This window comes from Vulpes lagopus, chromosome 10, assembly GCF_018345385.1.
Source record: "Vulpes lagopus strain Blue_001 chromosome 10, ASM1834538v1, whole genome shotgun sequence".
NCBI lineage: Eukaryota > Metazoa > Chordata > Mammalia > Carnivora > Canidae > Vulpes > Vulpes lagopus.
Genome location: NC_054833.1, coordinates 56,711,912 through 56,733,017, shown reverse-complemented (window position 1 = coordinate 56,733,017; position 21,106 = coordinate 56,711,912). Strand labels below are relative to the sequence as shown.

General features: G+C 46.2%; 1 protein-coding gene across 1 annotated transcript in view; it reads left to right on the top strand.

The window, feature by feature from the left end:
- Positions 1 to 21,106, top strand: part of UBE2G1 (ubiquitin conjugating enzyme E2 G1) — a 99,651-nt gene that overhangs the window by 71,927 nt on the left and 6,618 nt on the right. Inside the window, exons 3-5 of the mRNA XM_041770345.1 lie at positions 6,270 to 6,367; positions 11,509 to 11,687; positions 16,408 to 16,529. Coding sequence (XP_041626279.1) covers positions 6,270 to 6,367; positions 11,509 to 11,687; positions 16,408 to 16,494 — 364 coding nt within the window. The 3' untranslated portion in view covers positions 16,495 to 16,529. The remainder of the gene's footprint in view (positions 1 to 6,269; positions 6,368 to 11,508; positions 11,688 to 16,407; positions 16,530 to 21,106) is intronic.

Sequence of the window (21,106 nt, the reverse complement as noted above, 5' to 3'; positions counted from 1 at the left end):
TATTTCTGCAAGAAAAATTTGTTTTTAACACTGTTATTCTAAAAGTTTCTTCGTGGTGGACAAGATGGGCTGGGAGTTGGGCGCTAACCATAGCAATCCCCGGGAGGGAGATGTACAGCCTTTGCTCAGAGGATAGAGTGGGAGCGCTTGGGGGCAGATGAGCCCCAAGGGGGTAAAGAGAGGAAAGCATGTGGAGAAGTAAGCTCTCGAAAAGTGTCAAGAATCCAGTATTTCATTTTTTTTTTTTTTTTTTTTTTTTTAAGAATCCAGTATTTCATAGTGTGTGTTGATGTAACAGTAAGGAAATTCCCGGTGTTCTTGTAGTTGCCTGAGTGGTGTACAGAGAGTCAAGGCCACATTGCAGTTGTTGGAGGGGTCTATGGGGTGCAGGTGTGCAGACTTCCAGTGTAAACCACTGCTCGCAGGGCACACAGGGGGCTAGGGTTAGAAGTCAGTAAAAGTTAACGTGGACTGATCACTTCACCACCTAGCAGATGTATGTAGTAGACAGCAGGAGTTAGTGACGTGAGTCATTGGCCGTCATGTAGTCACTAGAGGGCACTCTACACCGTTCAGTTGGGTGATCAATAACTAGTCATCCCCCAGTTTCCCGAAGCCTGAGAGTTATCACGAGTGTTAATGTAGCCGTTGTAGTTCTCCTTCCATGGTATTATGTGTCTGTTACCGCTTCCTGGTGCTGAGAACAGGCTCTCTAAGCTGTGTTTCTGTGACAGCTGAAAGGTGTGTGCACCTCTGTGTGTAGCCTGCCCGTGTCAGGTAGCGTCCACAGAAACAGACATTTTAGGCAAGAGCGGCAGCATGGTTTTTAAAAGAAGCTCAGGAGACTCGGATATCACTACATAATTACGAATTTTATAAATTTGTACCAGTGAATGGTGAGTGTGTACCTTCTCTTATCTCTTATTCTTTCATCATCAACGGCTAGCCTGTTCAAGAAGTATGCTTTATTTTATTACTCCTGGCACGGGTGTGGAAATAAGATTATATTGCATTTTATTGTACTGCGTTTCCTTGAGTGGGTATAGGAAATGTAGAGTCGATTAACCAAACTCTGGTTAATATTATTCTATAGTAACAACATCCTTTTACGGTTCTGCTTAAGACTTGGAAGTACAAGCCATATGTTCTGTAACGAGAATTTGGAAGGAATGAACCTTGTACCCGCATTGCTTACCAACTGGTGTGTCAGTGGCAACGCCACGTCCCTTACCACTCAGCTCCCCGACCCTGCCACTTCTGTTTGCCGTGGTGACTTCTTAGTTACTTCAACTTTGTCTTAACAGTTTTGTGTCTAGGGTAAAAACCCCATGCCCAGGAATGTTTGGGATACTCACTGTTCTGCTGCATGTAGTAGCAAAAAATTTGTAAGTAATCAAGTATCTGTATGAATAAATTGTGAAATGTGGTAGATAAAATGAATGGACAAGAAACAGGTATGACCAGGAATATTTTTAAAAGAACAGTGTTGAGCAAAATTTCAGATGGCAGCATTCAGGATGTCGTTTAAATAAAGTAAATATGACAGAATGATAGAGTCTGGTCTCTGTAAGATTTCTGTAATTTAATACAGAAACAGTAAGTGAGGCTCATGGAAGAGGGTTCAAGAAGGCTTATTTAGGTTTCTCAACCTTTTCAAACGTGAAACTCTATTGGTTTCTCACCCCTTTTTAACATCATGCTGATAATTGCACTATTAGTATCTGTGATGTAACAGAAGATATTTTTTTTTTTTTCAGAAGATATTTTTAATTCATAGATGCTTTTTACTGAACTGTCATGTGACTCAACCCAGTAACATTTTTGCAGATTTGGAAAGTAGTAAATATGTGACATACATATGAACGTTTAGTTTATAAAATTTCATGCCCCAGGGGTGGTGCTCCTCTTCCCAGTCTGGCTGTTCACCGGGAGTTTGCACCCACAAGCCGAGAGCACTGAGCTTGGGTTTTAGAGAAACAGGTAGGAATCCACTGATAGGAGGAAAACTATCAAGAATAATATGGTTGGTTCAGAGTGGGGAGGACTCTGTAGAACTCTGTACACAGAGTGAAAATTATGTGCTTTAAACCTTTTGAGATAATTCTTTTAATAAAATTTGATATTTTAAAGATTAAAAATTTAAGAGAGGGAGGCAGTTTTTCATGACTGGGATTCCAATCAGCTAATAGAAAGTGGATCTAATCAGTCAAAATGAAGACCCCTAGGGTGCTTCCTCAATACAGAGGCATGCATGGCTGGGTCCTTGGACCGAAGCACGAGGACTTTGTGGCAGCTCTTCTGATGTCCTTTTAACGTAGACTTTTAGCTGTTTTCTGTTGGTAGCTTTCAAACTGGCCTTTTTTTCCTGCCATCATCAGAAGTGTTTTACATCATGACCCAATGCGTGAATGTAGATTACAGTAGTAAAAATGGTTCATCTGGGATTAGCGCCAGTGTTTTCTACTTGAGTTTTATTAGGAAAACTGGTTAGTGACTCATTTAGTTGGCTTTGTAGCCACAGTTTGAAAAGCGCATCCATACGTTCACAGGTCCCAGGGTCAGTCTGGCACTAAGTCCGCACAGGGAGGGGAGCTGTGTGCAGTCCTGCCACCGACATTGCGCAGACCCTTCCCACCAGGGCCCTGCTTCCCCTTCGGTCCGTTGTCCGTTTGTTAGGACTGGAGGCTGTGTGCCAGGCATACACTTGGTCATCGTTCTAACTTTTTTTTTTTTAAGATTTTATTTTATTTATTTATGAAAGACACAGAGAGAAGAGAGAGAGAGCGAGAGAGAGAGAGAGAGAGAGAGAGAGAGAGAGGCAGAGACACAGGCAGAGGGAGAAGCAGGCTCCATGCAGGGAGCCTGATGTGGGGCTCTATCCCGGGACTCCAGGATCACACCCTGGGCCAAAGGTGGCGCTAAACCACTGAGCCACCCAGGCTGCCCCTCATTCTAACTTTTTACCCCGGATATATGGACCGCATTCAGTCTGTTCTTTCAGCACAAAAGGAAAAGATGGGGGATCCCTGGGTGACTCAGTGGTTTGGCGCCTGCCTTTGGCCCAGGTTGCGATCCTGGAGTCTTGGGATCGAGTCCCGCGTCGGGCTCCCAGCATGGAGCCTACTTCTCACTCCTCCTGTGTGTCTCTGCCTCTCTCTCTCTGTGTGTGTCTATCATAAGTAGAAATAAATAAATAAATCTTTAAAAACAAAACAAAACAAAAGGAAAAGATGTTCTTTCTTTTTCCTGAGGAGCTTTTCTTCCAGTGGCTTAGTTTGAGTGTCACTCATCTTCCTTTCCCATGTCCTTGCAAACAAATTCCAATTTTTCCCTCTTTTTTTGAAGCCTGGTATTTGTGGTGTTTCCCCATCCAGTTATCCTGTTCTGTAAGTGCCAAACTTTTCAAATTGTCCTGCACATCATGCTTGTCCTTGACCACCCCATTCTCCCTCTGACCCTCTGTAGCCCTATCCTGTTGATTTTACCACGATGGTGTCACCATGGTTACTCTGCATGGTGGGAGCCCATCGGCCTTCCCTGGGTGTTCAGAAGTATTTGGTTTTAATGATCTGCTGTCTGTTTTAAAGTCGTTCCCCCAGAAACTTTGTGCTCAGGAAAGGCGATAAAAATTAATGCTTGTGGTTAAAAATTCGATCTATATTGAAATATACAAAGCAGAGAAGAAAAGATCCCATCCTCTTGTGCTCTGTCTGTAGTAGGATTGTGTTTGCTGATGGTTTTCTATCTATACAGAAGAATTCCCTGTTTTTCCTTATGAGGGACAAATGGGCTTATCCTATAGATACTTGATTTTTTAAAAAATTTAATATTAGATTGCTCCCATCATTCCAGTAGTTATTACTGGTATTTTGCTTGATACTTTCTTCTGCCACTACAATGGTAAGTTCTGTGAAACTAGTGGTCTCTAATGTCTGCTTCCCTGTTTTATTATTTTACATAGAAGAGGGCCTCACACAAGCAGGTAATCAGTGTATATTAGTTCAATTAATGAAAACCATTTAATGAACCACAATGAGATACCACCTTACACCAGTGAGAATGGGGAAAATTAACAAGGCAGGAAACAACAAATGTTGGAGAGGATGCGGAGAAAAGGGAACCCTCTTACACTGTTGATGGGAATGTGAACTGGTGCAGCCACTCTGGAAAACTGTGTGGAGGTTCCTCAAAGAGTTAAAAATAGACCTGCCCTACGACCCAGCAATTGCACTATTGGGGATTTACCCCAAAGATTCAGATGCAATGAAACGTCGGGACACCTGCACCCTGATGTTTCTATCAGCAATGGCCACAATAGCCAAACTGTGGAAGGAGCCTCGGTGTCCATCGAAAGATGAATGGATAAAGAAGATGTGGTTTATGTATACAATGGAATATTACTCAGCCATTAGAAACGACAAATACCCACTATTTGCTTCAACGTGGATGGAACTGGAGGGTATTATGCTGAGTGAAATAAGTCAATCGGAGAAGGACAAACAGTGTATGTTCTCATTCATTTGGGGAATATGAATAATAGTGAAAGGGAATATAAAGGAAGGGAAAAGAAATGTTGGGAAATATCAGGAAGGGAGACAGAACATAAAGACTCCTAACTCTGGGAAACGAACGAGAGGTGGTGGAAGGGGAGGAGGGCGGGTGTTGGAGGGGAATGGGTGACGGGCACTGAGGTGGACACTTGACGGGATGAGCACTGGGTGTTTTTCTGTATGTTGGTAAATTGAACACCAATAAAAATTAATTAAAAAAAAAAAAAAGAAAACCATTTAATGACCTGAGAATCCCATTTCTAATTGATCTGAAACAAATATAATCACATGACCCTGCTCTGATGGAGCATACACCGAACCATAAAGAATCAGATGTGCAAATAGATGTTGGAATTAAAAAATGAAGGCAGTGTGATAAAGGGACACAGTGGGTAGTTAAGAGTGGGGAGTCAAGTAAGGTCTCAAGAGGTAATGTTGAAGCTGAGTTCTTTTTTTTTTTTTAAGATCTTATTTATTGGGGTCCCTGGGGGTCTCAGTGGTTGAGTGTCTGCCTTTGGCTCAGGTCAGATCCTGGGGTCCTGGGATCGAGTCTTGCATTGGGCTCCCTGCAGGGAGCCTGCTTCTCCCTCTGCCTGTGTATCTGCCTCTCTCTGTGTTTCTCATGAATAAATAAATAAAATCTTAAAAAAATAATTTTATTTATATAAGAAGAGTGAGTGAGTGTGTGAGCATGCGTGGGGGTAGGACAGAGGGAGAGGGAGAAGCAGACTCCTTGCCATGTGGGAAGCCCGACTCAGGACTTGATCCCGGGACCATGAGTTCATGACCTGAGGTGAAGGCAGATGCTTCATCGACTGAGCCCCCCAGGAACCCCGAAGCTGAGTTCTAATTGATGACAAGGGGAGAAGGGTATTTCAAACACAGGAAATGGCCCATACCAATGACATAAGGCAGGAACCCAGTCATATGCCCCACAAGGCTAACTTGATGTCCTTGGTTTTTGCTGTTAACATAATACTCATTGTACTGGTTGACAGCCCTTCCAGAACAGATCTAAGACAGCACTAAGATAGCCGTCACTGGCTGTATGTTCTATTAAAATGAGATAAAATTAAAAATTCAACTCCTCAGTTGCATCGGCCATATTTCAAGGGTTATGGGCTACCATCTTGGACAGCATGACTATAGAGCATGACACCACTTGGGAAGTCACTGGAATGTAAACTCCTTGAGAGACTTTATGCTCCTAGTGTCTGACAGGTAAAGGGTGAAGAAGTATTTGTTAAATGATGAGATGAATAAATGAATGGATGAATGGAAGTTCAGCACATGTGTCCCCATGGGGAACAGCCAGTACGTGTGTGAATTCTGAGAAAGAGCTGATGTGAGCTGATGAAGGGACAGAAGACGGCCTGGAGTGGAGGGTAGGTGGTAGTTGGATGTCAGGATGGAGGAATTGGCTTTGGCCCCATGGACAAAGTTACACCCCCGGCCTCTGACATGTTAGAGTTGCTGGCACAACAGTGATGTGACCTGGTACGGATGCCTGTTCCTTCCATTTTCCCAGCTCTGTGAGAGTTTGGTAAAGTGTAGGTGCAGCAGCGGTCTGTTAACTGACTGTGTGAGTGAGGGAGACCCAGAACCTTGATTCCCTTCACTTACAGTTGGCAGCCAGCATCTTCGTCTCATGTTTGTTGTCTTTATTGTTTGTTGATACACAGAACTCACGGCAAGAACTTGTCTTTGTTTTTCTTCCAGCGAAGGTGGTGTTTTTAAGGCTCATCTCACTTTCCCAAAAGATTATCCCCTCCGGCCTCCTAAAATGAAATTCATTACAGAGATCTGGCACCCAAATGGTAAGTTTATCTGGTTTTACTCTGACATGTGTAAATATGATGACCCATCACTGAGGTTTTCAAGGTCAATGAGAAAGAGGTGGTTGTCAGTGAAATCACAGTGGGATTTCTGTGCCCAGGTCACTGTGTTCATTATGCGCATGGCCTTGTGTTCGTTTGTCTAGAACAGCAGGAGGAATAGACCTCATATAAAAATATTTATTTATTTACTTAGTTTTCAACTCTTTGAGACTCAGGGTTTCATGAGAGGCAAGGTTATCACTGGGTAATACTTGCCATGAATGGAGTGCTTACAATTGAGGAGACAATTTCCAAGGTATGAGGTGACTCGAGCTACTGTGGAGAGCACAGGACTAATTAAACCTGGATTTTAAATTTATATTTCTCATCTTTATTCTTAGACTGTGGACAACTGTTAACTTTTTACCTATATTAGCTGTTAAGGGAAGCATCTTGCTGGCCTTAGGAGGTGACCGCCAGGGTCAAATGAGCTGTGTCCCTTTTGGAAAGCATCCAGTCCTGCTGTGCCTGGAACGCGGTGACACTGACTCTTCTACCCAAAGATGTATTACCATTTAAATTTTTTTTTCCAATTTTTATTTATTTATGATAGTCACAGAGAGAGAGAGAGAGAGGCAGAGACACAGGCAGAGGGAGAAGCAGGCTCCATGCACCGGCAGCCCGACGTGGGATTCGATCCCGAGTCTCCAGGATCGCGCCCTGGGCCAAAGGCAGGCGCTAAACCGCTGCGCCACCCAGGGATCCCTGTATTACCATTTAAAATCCACTTTGTGGGCCAAAGGTTGGGCTAGGTAAAGTGTGTTTGTACACAGTCTCCCTGAGCCTTTGCCCTTGGTTTGTGGGGTGGGGCTCACAAGTGTTTTTTTCTTGAGTGTCAATGTTTTGTCACCAGAGTTGTCGTTTCTGGCTCCTGCACTGATCTGCGTTCTGCTTCTCGCATCGGCGCTGCGTTGCCAGGGAGCAAAAATCCGTGAGAGTGAGTGAGTGAGTGAGTGAAGGCTTTGTTACAAGGATATGGAGAATATAGGAGAGCCCAGAAGATGGGTGTTGGGAGACCCAAACTGGGGAGCGGAAAGCCCTCAGGAGCCCCGTGGGGAGCCAGCTTCATTGCGCGTGCCGCCCTGACTGCCTCTCCTCGGCTCTGGCGGCTGCTCTTACCTTCCCTTGTGGGATTTGACGTGTCAGAGGCAGTCGTCTTGCACCCGTCCCGGAGGAAGATGGAACAAAGCTTCCGGGTGTTGGCTCCACCGCCTGTTGGCTGCGTGGCTATAGGCGAAGCCTCCATGAGCCTCAGTTTCTCTGAGAGCCCCGCGTGAGAGTCTCTTCCTTTGGGAGGCAGGAGAGCAGTAGCCTGGTAGTTTACCAGGACAGCTGATAAAATGAGGGCTTGTTGTAGGTTGGAGAGACTTCATTTTGCAGGCCACGAGGGGAGAGGCGGTGGTGAAATCACCAACACTTGACTGGAGAGCAGAGGTGCTTCGTGAAGAAAGGGCACCTGAGGAGGTGGTGGGGCAGAGAGAGGGGGCAGGCCTGGAGGCAAGAGAGGTCATTCCAAGGGAGAAGGAGGCAGCCATGAGTTGGGCCCTGAGGGGAAGACGGTTCCTGAGTCTCAGGGGAGGAGCGGACATGCAGACGTGACATTGGGAGGACAGTGTTGTTGCCACACGGGCGTTGGGCCACATGGATGAGAGGCTTGGAGAGTGCTTTCTAGAGAATGTGATTCTTAAGCGGAATTTGACGTGTGAACACCTGGCTTTAACTTTGTTCCTTGGGCTGTGGGTTCGCATTAAATTCTGGTGCTTTATTTTTTTATTTTTTAGAAGATTTTATTTATTTATGAGAGACTCAGAGAGAGAGAGAGAGAGAGAGAGAGGCAGAGGCAGAGACACAGGCAGAGGGAGAAGTAAGCTCCATGCAGGGAGCCTAATGTGGGACTCGATCCCCGGACTCCAGGATTGCACCCTGGGCCAAAGGCAGGCGCTAAACTGCTGAGCTACTCAGGGATCCCCAAAATCTGGTGCTTTAAAACTGTGTGGAAGATTCATTTGAGTGTGTCTCCTTCTGGAAAGATGACACCCATGGAGGAAGGACTGAAGAGTGAGCCAGACCAAGGGCTGGGAGACATGTGGAGGATGAAAGCTTGAGTGGAGAGTCGAAGCAGGAAGGGAGGTTTAGTTCCTTTCACTCGCTGACTAACAGCTGTGGGTGGTGGTAGTGAGGGAAGGATTTGGAAGTGATGGGCCACTCACAGAAGGTCTGTGGAGTCAAAGCCACATCGAAATACGTTACACTCACCAGGTGGCTCCTGTCAAAAAGGAAGATGACAAACGAGTATTGGCGAGGGCACACAGGAGTGGGAACCTTTGTCCACACTAGAAAGATCACAGCGGTGCAGCCACTGTGGGGGGAGAGTCTGGCGGTTCCTCAAGGGTTGAACATGGTTACCTCACAACTATTTCTAACTCACTCCATTCCTACTGGGTGGAGAACCAGGAACGTTGGAAGACATGTCCACACAACACTTGCACTTGAATGTTCCTGTCCCTGGATTTGTCATGGTGAAGCACTAGAAACAACCGTCAGAAGTCAGGCTGAGAGGCCTGGACAGTGAGGGATCCCATGCGCTCGAGCTCGCATGACAGGTGTGCTACAGGGGTTGGGGCAGCAATCCTCACCTGGGTCCCTTGTCGAGGGCTGGGGGCTGGCTGTGTATATATAGGCAGTGGATTAAAACTCCAAATGGAGTGAACAATTTCAAGTAGCTTAAAAAAATAAGTTATTTGTTGGGTGTTAGGGCAAGAATTTCCTAGTTTCACATCCTGAAAGGCTAAACAGTGAGATGAGTGGCCACTGAATGGAGAATCAGGCTTGTAAGTGAACCTGTGTCAGCAAGAGCAGCGAGGATCCCTGTTGGGGTGTGAAGGTGACAGGAAGATGGGAAGGAAGCAGTTTGGCAAGAAAAAACTAGACATTTGAGTCTGTAAATGGGTAAAGGTTAAAAACGGACATTTCACCAGAGGAAATATATTTTCTTTCTTTTTTTTTTTTTTTTAAGATTTTATTTATTTATTCATGAGAGACACAGAGAGAGGGAGGCAGAGACACAGGCAGAGGGAGAAGGAGGCTCCGTGCAGGGAGCCTGATGTGGGATTCGATCCTGCGACTCCAGGATCACACCCTGGACTGAAGGTGGCGCTAAACCGCTGAGCCACTGGGGCTGCCCTATTTTTCACTTTTCTAATTTAAAGATTTATTTATTTGGGAGATAGAGAGAGAGAGATGGGGGAGGGGCAGAGAGAAAGAGAGAATCTCAAGCAGACTCCCCACTGAACACAGAGCCTGATGCAGGGGCTCCATCCACGACCCTAAGGTCATAACCTGAGCCAAGGCCAGGAGTCAGATGCTCACCCCACTGAGCCACCCAGGCGGCCCACTTGGATTTTATATTTTAGACTGTAATTTGGTAGTAGGTATGGAGCCTATAAAAACCTTTCACTTAAAAAAGTTAAATTATGTTTAAAATGAAAGGACTCAGGTTAAAGATTTAAAGATATTAGAAGATAACAGTAGTTCCCAAAAAAGGAAAATGAGTTTTATTTTTTTAAGATTTTATTTATTTATTTATTCATGAGAGACACACGAGAGAGAGAGAGAGAGAGAGGCAGAGACACAGGCAGAGGGAGAAGCAGGCTCCATGCAGGGAGCCCGATGGCGGGACTCAATCCCGGGACTTCAGAATCACACCCTGGGCCGAAGGCAGGCGCCAAACCACTGAGCCACCTAGGGATCCCCAGGAAAATGAGTCTTAAATTGATTCTGTCTGATAGAGTTCTATAGAAACATTTAACACCATGTTTTCAAAGAAAATGACTTGGAAAAATCCCTCATTATGTGGTACACGATGAAATTAAAGAACGCGGTACAAGCATTTTGTGTCACATTTCGCAGTGCGCTTACAGTTTGTCATTACTTTTCCTGCCTCTGGTCTAGTGTCTGCACTCTGCCAATTGTACTGGGAGGTGGGGGCCTGAAGAGCAGCCCAGATGAGGCCCGAGTTGCAGGCCTGTCACAGCTGTGCTCGTACGCCCGTGTGCAAGCAAGCATCAGGGAAGCGTTTGTTGGGGCACAAGCAGTATGAACAGACTTGGGCTCAGCTTCCCCCGAGTTTCTAACAATAAGGCAGGGGCCCAAGTCAGGACATGGAATGTAACTGTTAGGGTGGTACCTGTCACAAGTCTGTTAGACCTCAGGTGCAAAAACAGGGATGAATTAGACATATTGCCACTGATTATTTATGGGATTTGGACATTTGGTTGAAAAGCTTCTTAGGCCAAAAATTCTTAAACTTTCCTGCCTTTTCTAACATTTTCCAAATGAGTATACTTTATCTTCTTTTTTATTTTGCAGTGGAGAAAACTTCACCATAAAAGATTAGTCATGAATTTTTGGTATATTTGTGTGATATGAGCTGGTGGGTTTGAAGTTCACCTTTGTTGTGATCAACAATTAGTTTGTGACTTGGATTTTAAATCCTAGTTTTACAGAAAATATGCTTCGTGAATGTCATTCACATTGATGAAATTTCATTGGCAATGTGACATGTTCCTTTTCTGAATTTGAGTATGCTCCTGTCCCTGAAAATGTGATTTTGCCTTTATGTGATTTAAAAACTACATGATGAGGTTACTTCTCATGTTTTCTTTAGGGAAGTCTCTGGATGTTTGTCACCACTTTAGATCAGTAAGTTGGTGGGGAATCTGGGAAATCCTCACATAGAGACTCAGCTTTGGCATTTGGATCTGTACTTGATACGAAGAGCAGAGTCATTTTGTATTTCCTGCGTGTAAACCCATGCATGTATAGGCACCTTGGGGCTCTGCACATGGAAGAGATTGCTTGTGTGTGTGTCGGCTCTGACAAGTGGGGCCTGCTGGGTACAATCTGTGGTCTTCCTAAAGGTGAACAGGTTCCATCTTGGAAATCATCTTCTGTATATTTTGAATTATTGAATGTTTTGTACAGACCTGTGGGAGCCAGGGCCCTGTCTAAAATAGCTGCTTCTATGTTTAACCACGGTATTGTAAATACTTTAAACAGACTCTCACACTTTAATTTTGCAGTTGATAAAAATGGTGATGTATGCATTTCCATTCTTCATGAGCCTGGGGAAGACAAATATGGTTATGAAAAGCCAGAGGAACGCTGGCTCCCAATTCACACTGTGGAAACCATCATGATTAGTGTCATTTCGATGCTGGCAGACCCTAACGGAGACTCACCTGCTAATGTTGATGCTGCGGTAAGCTGGTCATGCACAATGTTCCCTTCCCTTTAACCACCCTCAACGAGGGCTGCAGTATCTGTGTGTGTGTGTGTGTGTGTGTGTGTGTGTGTGTGTGCGCGCGCGTGATCTATTCACACACATGTATGTCTTTCTGGAATCTGTACAAAAATAGGTTATAGACGTTAAGTAAGCTTTACCCCTAAATACTTGAACCTGCATCTTTTAAGAATAAGGGCACTATCTTTCATAGCTGTAAACACTCTTCACCTAGATTCACCAATTGTGGAGATTTTATGACATTTTTTTTCCCTAAAGTGTTTGAGAAGTCTTTACAGATGCCGTGACTCTCCACTTGTAACACATCACCAGCCTCTCCTGAGAACAGAGGCATCCTCCTCGTACCCACAGCACAGGTCTGTCAGCGTACAGTCCTGCTCATGCACACGTGGTCCATAGTCACACTTCTCCAATGTTGTTCTTCATACCTGCCTTTTTTAAATCCAGAACCTGGGAATCTACATTTTCTTTGTGTTCATGTTTTATTAGTCTCTTGTGCTCTGGGATAGTCTCTTTCCTCAGCCTTCTGTTCTCCTTTGAAAAGCCTTTCATTCTAATTCTTATTCTTAGGACTTTTATGAGCATCTGTCAAAGCCAGGAGATTAAATTCGCCTTTCTTCTTGGGTTACTTCAAACCGATAGAAGAACCTGGGTGAGATCGCCTGTATTATATGTAGAAGAACTACATTGATGAACCCTTTTCAAATTATGCCTTTGAATTTTTGAACTTAGTGAACAAATTGAAATAAAAACTGGCAGAAAAGCCTCCTAGCTTTTTACTTAGCTGAGCGCCAGTCCGAGCACTGGAAGCAGTGGGAAGGGAGAAGAAATCCTATGGAGTCATTTTGAGAGAGAACTAATTCTTGTTTACTTTGATGCATGCTTGGTTTTCTGTAATCAGATCAGAACTGACAAGCTGTATCTTAATCTTCATGAAGGTTAAAATTAAGGATAAAATAAGAGCAAATACCTGAAAGTATGAATATGGAAAAGTTATTAACTCCCCAGGAGAACAAAGTCTGGAACCATGGGGCCTCCTGAGAAGGGGCTATCCTTGCCTGATGCTGGACGTTTCCATGAAGATGGGAGTAGCTTTGTGCAAAGCTGAACTATTGCAGATGAGACTCTGATCTGTGCACCACAGGCTGTGGGACATCTGTCCTGCTTCTTCTGACTTCATCAGTTAGTTGCCTCCTGTACAGATGGTCCTGGCTTGCACGTGGTTTCGTTTACCTCTTATGTTGGCTTTTCCCTCTTGATTGGACACCTCATTGTGTGTTCCTGTGGTTCTGTCATTTGCTCTTCTGACTTCCTGGTCAGTGGTGCCTGTTCCGGGAAACCCGCATCCTCTCTGGAGACCCTCTCCTGGCCCCTCCACCCTTGGGCTCCAACAGGGCGTGGCTGCTGTCCTGGGACTTATGCTACCTGCTCTGCTGTTTCCTGGGTCCGGCTTGTCCTTTCTTGGTGGCCATCGTCCTGTTGCCCCACACATTTCAGAAAGGCTCTTTGGGAACTAAGACCTGGGTCCCTACTTGTCTGGATAGGTTTTTATCCTGCCTTGTACTTAAGGGAGCGTTTGTAGAATTCTGGGGAGGGGTGCAGTGCAGCTTTATACAGATTTGGACTTTTTGTGTTATTGCTGCTGCCGAGGAAGCTGATGCATGGCTGACTTTCTTGCGTTTGTGGGTGACCTTTTCTTTATTTTTCTGTTTTCCCTGTTCCCTTCAGGTTCTTGATCTTCAGAATTTCATGTTGTGTGGCATTTACGATTTTTCATTTCTGTGCGGTAGTCCCTCTTCTTGGTGACGAGGATGTTCTGAGACCCCCGTCCCCCGGGAGATGCCTGAAATCAGGGATTAGTACCCAGCCTGTGTACATTTGATGTTTTTGTTGTTGTTGAAGGTCTCATTTATTATTTATTTGACAGAGTGAGTGAGAGAGCACACAAGCAGGGGGAGGGGCAGCGGGAGAGGGAGCCTAATGCCCAACTGGTTCCCAGGACCCTGGGAAGGCAGACCACCTAACCAGCCAAGCCACTCAGGCACCACCCCATGTGAGGTTATTTCCTATTTGTACACACACGATAAAGTCCAGTTTGTGAGTTGGGCCCAGTGAGAGATTTACAGCGACGACTGATAACAAAACAGCAGCTGTAATGGTACCCTCCCTGTAAGACAGGTCGTGGGACTGTGGGGCTTGCCCTCCTTGCCAGGCTGTGAGGTGATCATGTGCCCTCACGACACAATGACGCTGTCTGAGGCAATGGGTGACCCTTCTGGTGTCACTCAGAGGGGATTGTCTGCTCCTGGGCTGACCGGGCTTGGCCATGGGCAGCTGAGCCCACAGAGCGCACCACGTGGCTGTGGGGGGACGCCTGTGGTCAGCATGTCCTTGTGGGACTTGAGCTCTGGGAAGTTGTCCTCATGTATGGTATTCTTTCCTCCTTGTCTTTATTGATTTTTGTATTTGAGCACATGCTCCTTCCTGCTTTGGACCTGTAGCTTTTGCCCAGATGGCCTCGTGCTCTGCCCCATCTAAACCTGCACTGATTCTGAGTCCTGTGGAATTCTCCTTTGGGTGGCATTACTCTTAAATTTTTAATAAGAAGCTTGTTCTTTTCTGCGTTTTTATCCTTTTTCATAAAATCGTGTCACTGTTTAATTAAGTGGTTATTCCATCTTGTGGGAGTTCTAATTAAATTTTTTAAAGTTAAATCTGGTCATTTTCTGAAGCAAGTTTTTTCTCTTGTATTTGAAGTCTGGGCCAGAGCCGTGTGGGCTTTCTGCTCCATGGGTTGCTGATGGAGCTGCTAGGGTGTGCAGGGCGAGGATGGCACAGGTGCACGCACGGGGTTGACCCCGCTTGGGTGCGGGCTGCGAGCCAGACACAAAGTTCAGCCTGGAGGGGCAGGCCCTCCTGGTGCTAGCCCACGCTAGTGGGATCGTGCATCCTTGTTGTCTGTTAGCATCTCAGGAACATGGTAGACCCTGGGCCTGGGCCATGGGTGGGAGGAAATGCCATACTGTTGAGCTGTGTCCGTTCAGCCCAAGTCTGAGTGGCTCTGTGTGAGCTATGCCTTCTGTGGGGTTGGCCTGGTCCCCCCTTTTCTCTGGTTCCTGCCGCCTGCATGTGGTCTTCCAGAGGAAACTCTTGCCCCATTTAGATGACTGTCCTTGGCAGCAAGGGTTTATAACCTCAAGAAACAATTTCAGTATGATTGTAGTAATGGGGTCTCAGGAGAGCAAAGACATGGATGGACCCTGTGCCTTTGGCTTGAAACTGCAGGTAACAGCACCATAGGGCTGGTCCTGGGCAGTGTGTGCCACAGTGGCCCCCGCCATGCTGGCGGTCCTGGCAGGTGTCTGCCCTGGGCCCCCTCTGGCTGGGGCGCCTCGTGCTGCGGAGTCTGAGTGCCTTTCTCCACTGCCCTGTATGTGGGGATCAGCCTTCCTGCCTGGGCCCTGTGCCTGTGCTTTATGCTCTCTGCTTGAGGAGACTCTGTTCCTTGAGACTGACCTTCTCTGTGCCTGGGATTGCTCTTTTCTTCCTTTTACTTAAAAAGTGATGATGAAGTATTTACAGATCTTGTAAGATTTTATCTGCAAATACTTGAGCGGACATCTCCAAGTCTCTGTGTCGGCGTCACAGTATGTCCCAGGGTTTATCATGGTAGTTGGCTTCCTGGGCTGCCCTGCTTTGAGGGCAGAAAGTTCAAATCTCTTCCTCTGCAGGGGCGAGGAGTGAAGATTTCTAGCCTTTTCTGTTGCTAAATGAAAGATTTTTTTTTAGAGGTGGGGGAGGAGCCGAGGCCTAGGGAGGGATCCCAGCACAGGGCTCCACCTCACGACCCCGAGGTCACCACCTGAGCCAAAACCAAGTCTGACGTTTAACTAACTGAGCCACCCAGGTGCCCCTGAACAATGTTTTTCAAAACAGAAAAGGGCTGGATGCATTGGTGAGAATTTTCTGCTGCTCTCAGGTTCGAGAAAATCAGCCCAGTTTTCATAAACTCTGCTGGTGCTGCCTTGGGTCCTGTTCTCACGCCCACGTGTCCCCTCTGTGTGGCACATGCATTGCAGCTCTACTTAGGGAGGACCTTAGCGTCGGCTATAGTTTCTGGAGCCTCCTGTGGCCTGAGAGCTAACCTGCAGGTGTCACTGCCCTTTCCAGTAATGTACAACTGTCATTGTTCACCATGCATTCTTGTTTCTCTGAGGATTTTGCCTGTAGAGGAAATTTGCGTAAGGGATTTCTGCTCTCGAGTCCCAGCACACGGTGCCTGGCAAAGTATGTTTTGACTACTTTTCTGACCTTTTTTTAAAAAAATTTATTTATTTATTTATTTATTTATTTATTTATTTATTTATTTATTTATTTATTTATGACGTAGAGAGAGAGAGAAAGAGGCAGAGACACAGGCAGAGGGAGAGAAGCAGGCTCCATGCCAGGAGCCCGACGTGGGACTCGATCCCGGGACTCCAGGATCGTGCCCTGGGCCAAAGGCAGGCGCTAAACCGCTGAGCCACCCAGGGATCCCCTACTTTTCTGACTTAATCAGCTATTCAACGTTTAAAGTGTGCATGTTGCCAAAGCGTTGCATTCAAAATAAAAAACTAGTGTCTGAGATTATAAGAAGAACTTGCATCAGGTCACTGCATGTTAACTTTTGTATCTACAGAAGGAATGGAGGGAAGACAGAAACGGAGAATTCAAAAGGAAAGTTGCCCGCTGTGTAAGAAAAAGCCAAGAGACTGCTTTTGAGTGACATTTGTTCAACAGCTGTAACTTCATTATTTCAGGGTGAGTTCATTTTTAAATCCTACTCTTTTGCCTTGTGGTAAGTGGCATATACATTTTTTGGAAATTATGTGATTTGGGTATTTGAACAGCCTGATTTCACTGGTCTCATTTTTTAATGAATGGGAGTGTCCAGTGATCTGTTTTCTTAGCAAAGACTATGTAGCCCACGTGCGTTTTGCTCGGATAGATTCTGAGTCTTCAGCCAGACAGTTGTGTTTCACGGGTCACGTGGGGTCGTGGTCTCTGCTCCTTGACCATGTGAGATGAGGCTTTGGTTTCGAGGTTGTTTCTTCTGTCTTCACCGCCTGCTGGGCACTGAAGTTTACAGTAAAGGGTGAGATGAGATTTCATTTTCTGATTATTTTTTTCATTTCCTTTTTTTAAAGAAAGATTATATTGTAAAATAAACTGGCAGGACCATTAAACATCTACCTTCTGTGTTTTCATTGGTCTTCATTCCTGTTCACTACTGATAGGGCCAGTAGGAGACGTCTCCCTCTTGTATGCTGCCCGCAGGCCTTTCTTACATCCAGGAGGGAGTCCAGGATAGAAGGGGACACAGTGTGGACCAGATGTGTAACACTTCAGTTATTCAGTTTCTTTCTTTTCCTTTTTTTTTTTTTTTAAATATTGGTGTGATAAAATTAATTACCACATGTAACCTGTAAAGAATAAGAATCACCATTCCTGATGCATCCCTGTACCTGCCACCTGGTTTACACCCTGTGCCCCCCCTCTGGCCTCTCTCATTTCTCACGCACCCTATTCTGTGCTTACCACTGGTTTCCTTCACTATTTCATCAAGCTGGTACCCAGGCGGTGTGCTGTGTGACTTTGAACTATGCGTTAGTGAGGTACACTGTGTACATTCTTCCGTGGCTCATGTTGCTTCATGGTATAGTCTTGAAAGTGGTCTGTGTCGTGTCTAGTTGTCCGCGTCTGTTGTCACGGTCACGTTGGGCCCTCATCAGATGCGTCACTGTCCCTCGTGATGCTGACTGCTGTTATCTCCCAAGTGGGGAGAGTTTTCTTGTCTGCGTGTTTGCTGTCAGAGTGAGTGTGGCTGCCCTGTTTGTTGATTGTGTTCGTGGGGAAAGCCTGTCGGGGTGAACATGTGAGGTGGAATTGCTGAGGTAAGGGTCTGTGCACATCACGTTGGCTAAATAATGCCACATTTTCTCCAGAACGCTGCGTCTTGTTTGTATGTCTATTTATACTCCGAGTCTGGATCCTCTGCTCCACTTGCTATCAGCAGACTTCTGTGTCCATTTCCACTTGTAAGGGTGTGGAGTGAGCCCTCTGACGTGCATGGCCGGCCCAGCTGAGGGCCGGGTCACTTGTTAAGTTGTTTCTTCTGGGAAATTCCTATTCTCCTTTTAGCTTCTGGATTTGTATCCTGGTCGGTTCCCTTTCTTTGTGGTATTTCTGGATATAAACAGAGTCTTTGTCTTTTTTTTTTTTTTTTTTTTAAAGAGAGAGTGATTGTGCATGCGTGCACATGAGCGGGGGGGAGGGAAAGAGTGTCATGCAGATGCTGCGCTGAGTGGGGAGCCCAGCACGGGGCTCAGCCTCACAACCCTGACATCATGACCTGAGCCGAAGTTAAGAGTTGGGCACTCAATCCCCTGAGCCACCAGGCACCCTGATGACAGAGATTTGTGACCTTAGTGCAGCTGGATTAGACATCTTGGTATGGAGTTGACTTTGTGTTCTGGTTTTTCCTGTCTTGTGAAAGTTTTGTGGTTTTGCTTTTGGTACATGTGTTGAAGCCACTGCAGTTGATTGGTGTGTGGTGTGAGGCAGGAGTTGGGCCCTGGTGCTCCTGGGTTAGACCGTGGCCTCATCGACTGTTGGCCGGTGGTCACCATGGATGTTCAGGGGCAATTGTGCTAGGAAATCGTGTTTATGGATGTGTTGGTGTATGTCTGATCTTACTGTTTTATTAGTTGGCTTTTCCTGTCCCGAAACTAGCTTCACATTGTTTTACTTTTTATTATTTTTATGATGAACTATATCAAATGCAAAGGTGCAAATCAGAAATAAGGCTGAGTCTACCCACCCCTTGTTCTGTTTCCATGTTTAATATCCCTCGTTTCTCGAGACTCTGATCTACCTTTAGGTCTCCTTATAACAACCTGAAATGCTGACCAGTCTTCACAGTATTCCTGGTTTCCACCAGCTTGTTTGTGTCTAACCTGCTTATGTTTGGTTAAAATCCGGTCCCTAATTCATTACCTCTGCACCTCCCCTTTCTCTCCCCTCTGCTCAGAGGTCTCTGTCTTCCCCCGTTTGGCCCCTGCTTCCCACCACCTTCCATCAAGTTGTTCTTCATAGATTGCTGTCTGGGTCTGCTGGGCCTGAGCAGCTTTCCCTTGCTGCTGGGCCTGGACGCCTCTGCTTGCCCTGCTGTCTTCCGCTCAGCTCAGTACGCTCAGTGCACTGGGTCTTGCGTGGATATGCCAATATCTTAGCCATTTCTTCCTCACAGGATTTCCCAGTCAGAGAGGAGTTGGAGGACGACAGAGATTTGCATATACTGAAGCCTCAAAAACAGTACTTTGTAAATTTAAGAAATAACCAACAATTTTATATTTATCATGGTAGTATATTAGAAATTTAGTTAAGTAAATAAATAAATACTAATGAGGGGCCACGAACACACATTGTTAGGTATTGTACATTCTCTCCTTCGCTAGTGGGATGAGGGTTGATGTTAGATCACAACATACACCTGTGCATAAAGTGTACTTATCTAGGTTAAAGTTCACTCGAGAAGATGGAGGCAGAGAAGTGTTGATTCAGGTCACCTCACTGTTCAGAACCGGGTAACTGTAAAACAGCGTGATGTACTGTGAATGATGACACGGAGCAGATGACTTGCAGGTAGGGAGTGAGGAGGCAGTAAGTGGATGTCTGGGCCTGCTCAGGTCAGCTCTGTACACGGGCTTCCCTGTCACAGGTCCTTGTCCGCCAGACACGCCGTGATGGCTTATGCTGCTGCCCAGGCCATGGCAAGCCGGAGTCCTTGACAGAGCAGAGTTTTAAATAAAATTAATACAGTGATTGTGGGAGTGGTTAGGGGTAGTTACTACTCCTAATCTGGTTGGGACTGTTTAAACTCAGGATTTTGTGTAAACGTGATCATCCTTGAAGTGTGTGTGTGTGTGTGTGTGTGTGTGTGTCTTGCGTTGATAAGAACCGAATACAGGAATTGGTACTTTGTTGTCGTTTTGAAGTCCGTCGGGAGCCCTGTGTGGCTCACCTCTGGGCGGAGGCAGAGTGTCCTTGGGAAACACTGGCTGACTTGCTGGAGGTGCCGCACGTTCCCAGGCCCACCGGAGCCACGCTGGGAATTGCTTGTGTCCATCCATGTGTGCATGGGATGCTCCTGCCCTCACTCAGCAGGTGTTTGGGTGCCAGCCCTGAGGGAGGGAGTGCGTTTCCGGGCCCCCATACAGTGGCTCCTCCTGGTTGGGCCTCATCCCGGCTGCGCTCCTGTGGTGCAGCAGCTGCTCCCCTGACAGGGCATCCCCCTCCAAGGTGTGATGTGCTCCAAGCCTTAACTCAGCCACAGAGGGTGTTTGCTTACTCTTGTCGGCCACAGTGTGTTGCAGCTGGGAAATAAAGGCCACGATACATAGCTGAGCCACACATCTCTCTGGGTTAACTAAGATAAATCACATGAAGATTGGACTTTGAAGAATTCACATCAAAGTCCATGAGTTAACTAATGTCTTCTGAAAGCAGGTCCGTGTTGTACTCATCACTGACCACGGAGCAGTGTGCGCAGCTGTGGGGTTGAGGTGCTGCGTGATTTTCACATGTGCTTGTCCTTACCTAACTGTCCTGTATGAGGCTGTTTGCAGAGGCCAGGTCTTGCCACCAGCATAGACACACTGGCCTGTCACTAGAACTCTTCGTAAAGGCTGGTTCTCTCCATGCCTTGTCAGCTTCTGCATGTCCTAGGAGAGTTGTGCTGTAGGAGGTGCATGTGAAGTAAAACCCCTGAGGTTAAACAAAAATAGATTCAAAATTGTTTTACAAAATCTATATCCAAATCCATGACTTGTGTTTTCTAAAAAACAAGGTATTACTGTTCAAGAACTTGATTCAGGCTTTATTTTTTAAAAAACTATGGTGAAAGCATGTAGGTTTGCCCCATTGCTAGTTCTTATGTGCACTGCAGTGTTGCTGTTTCCAGAGGCCAGGGCTCCAGGTGTGAGGCCGTGGGGTCCTCTGGCTCTGGCCCCCTCACAGTTGGCTTCCTCAGTGGTAACAGGTGAGGGGATGCAGAGTGGGGTGGCCTCCCATCCAAAAGGGAGCACCGTACCGGACTACCCACCGTGCTTGGTGCAGACGCACAGACGGCTTGCTCAGGCTGGTCCTTTTCCTGAGGTTGCCTGCATCCACCGGCAGGTCAGTGCAAAACCCGCTGCTGTGTGGGACCAAGGACGGCCTTGATGTACCTGCGCCCCCTGCCCCCCAGTCATTTCTCCTGCCGGATCTGGGTCCCGCTCTCTTGTGTTGGGAAGCACTTCTAGGAACTTTGCACAAATGCATCTCACTACCTGTTTCCC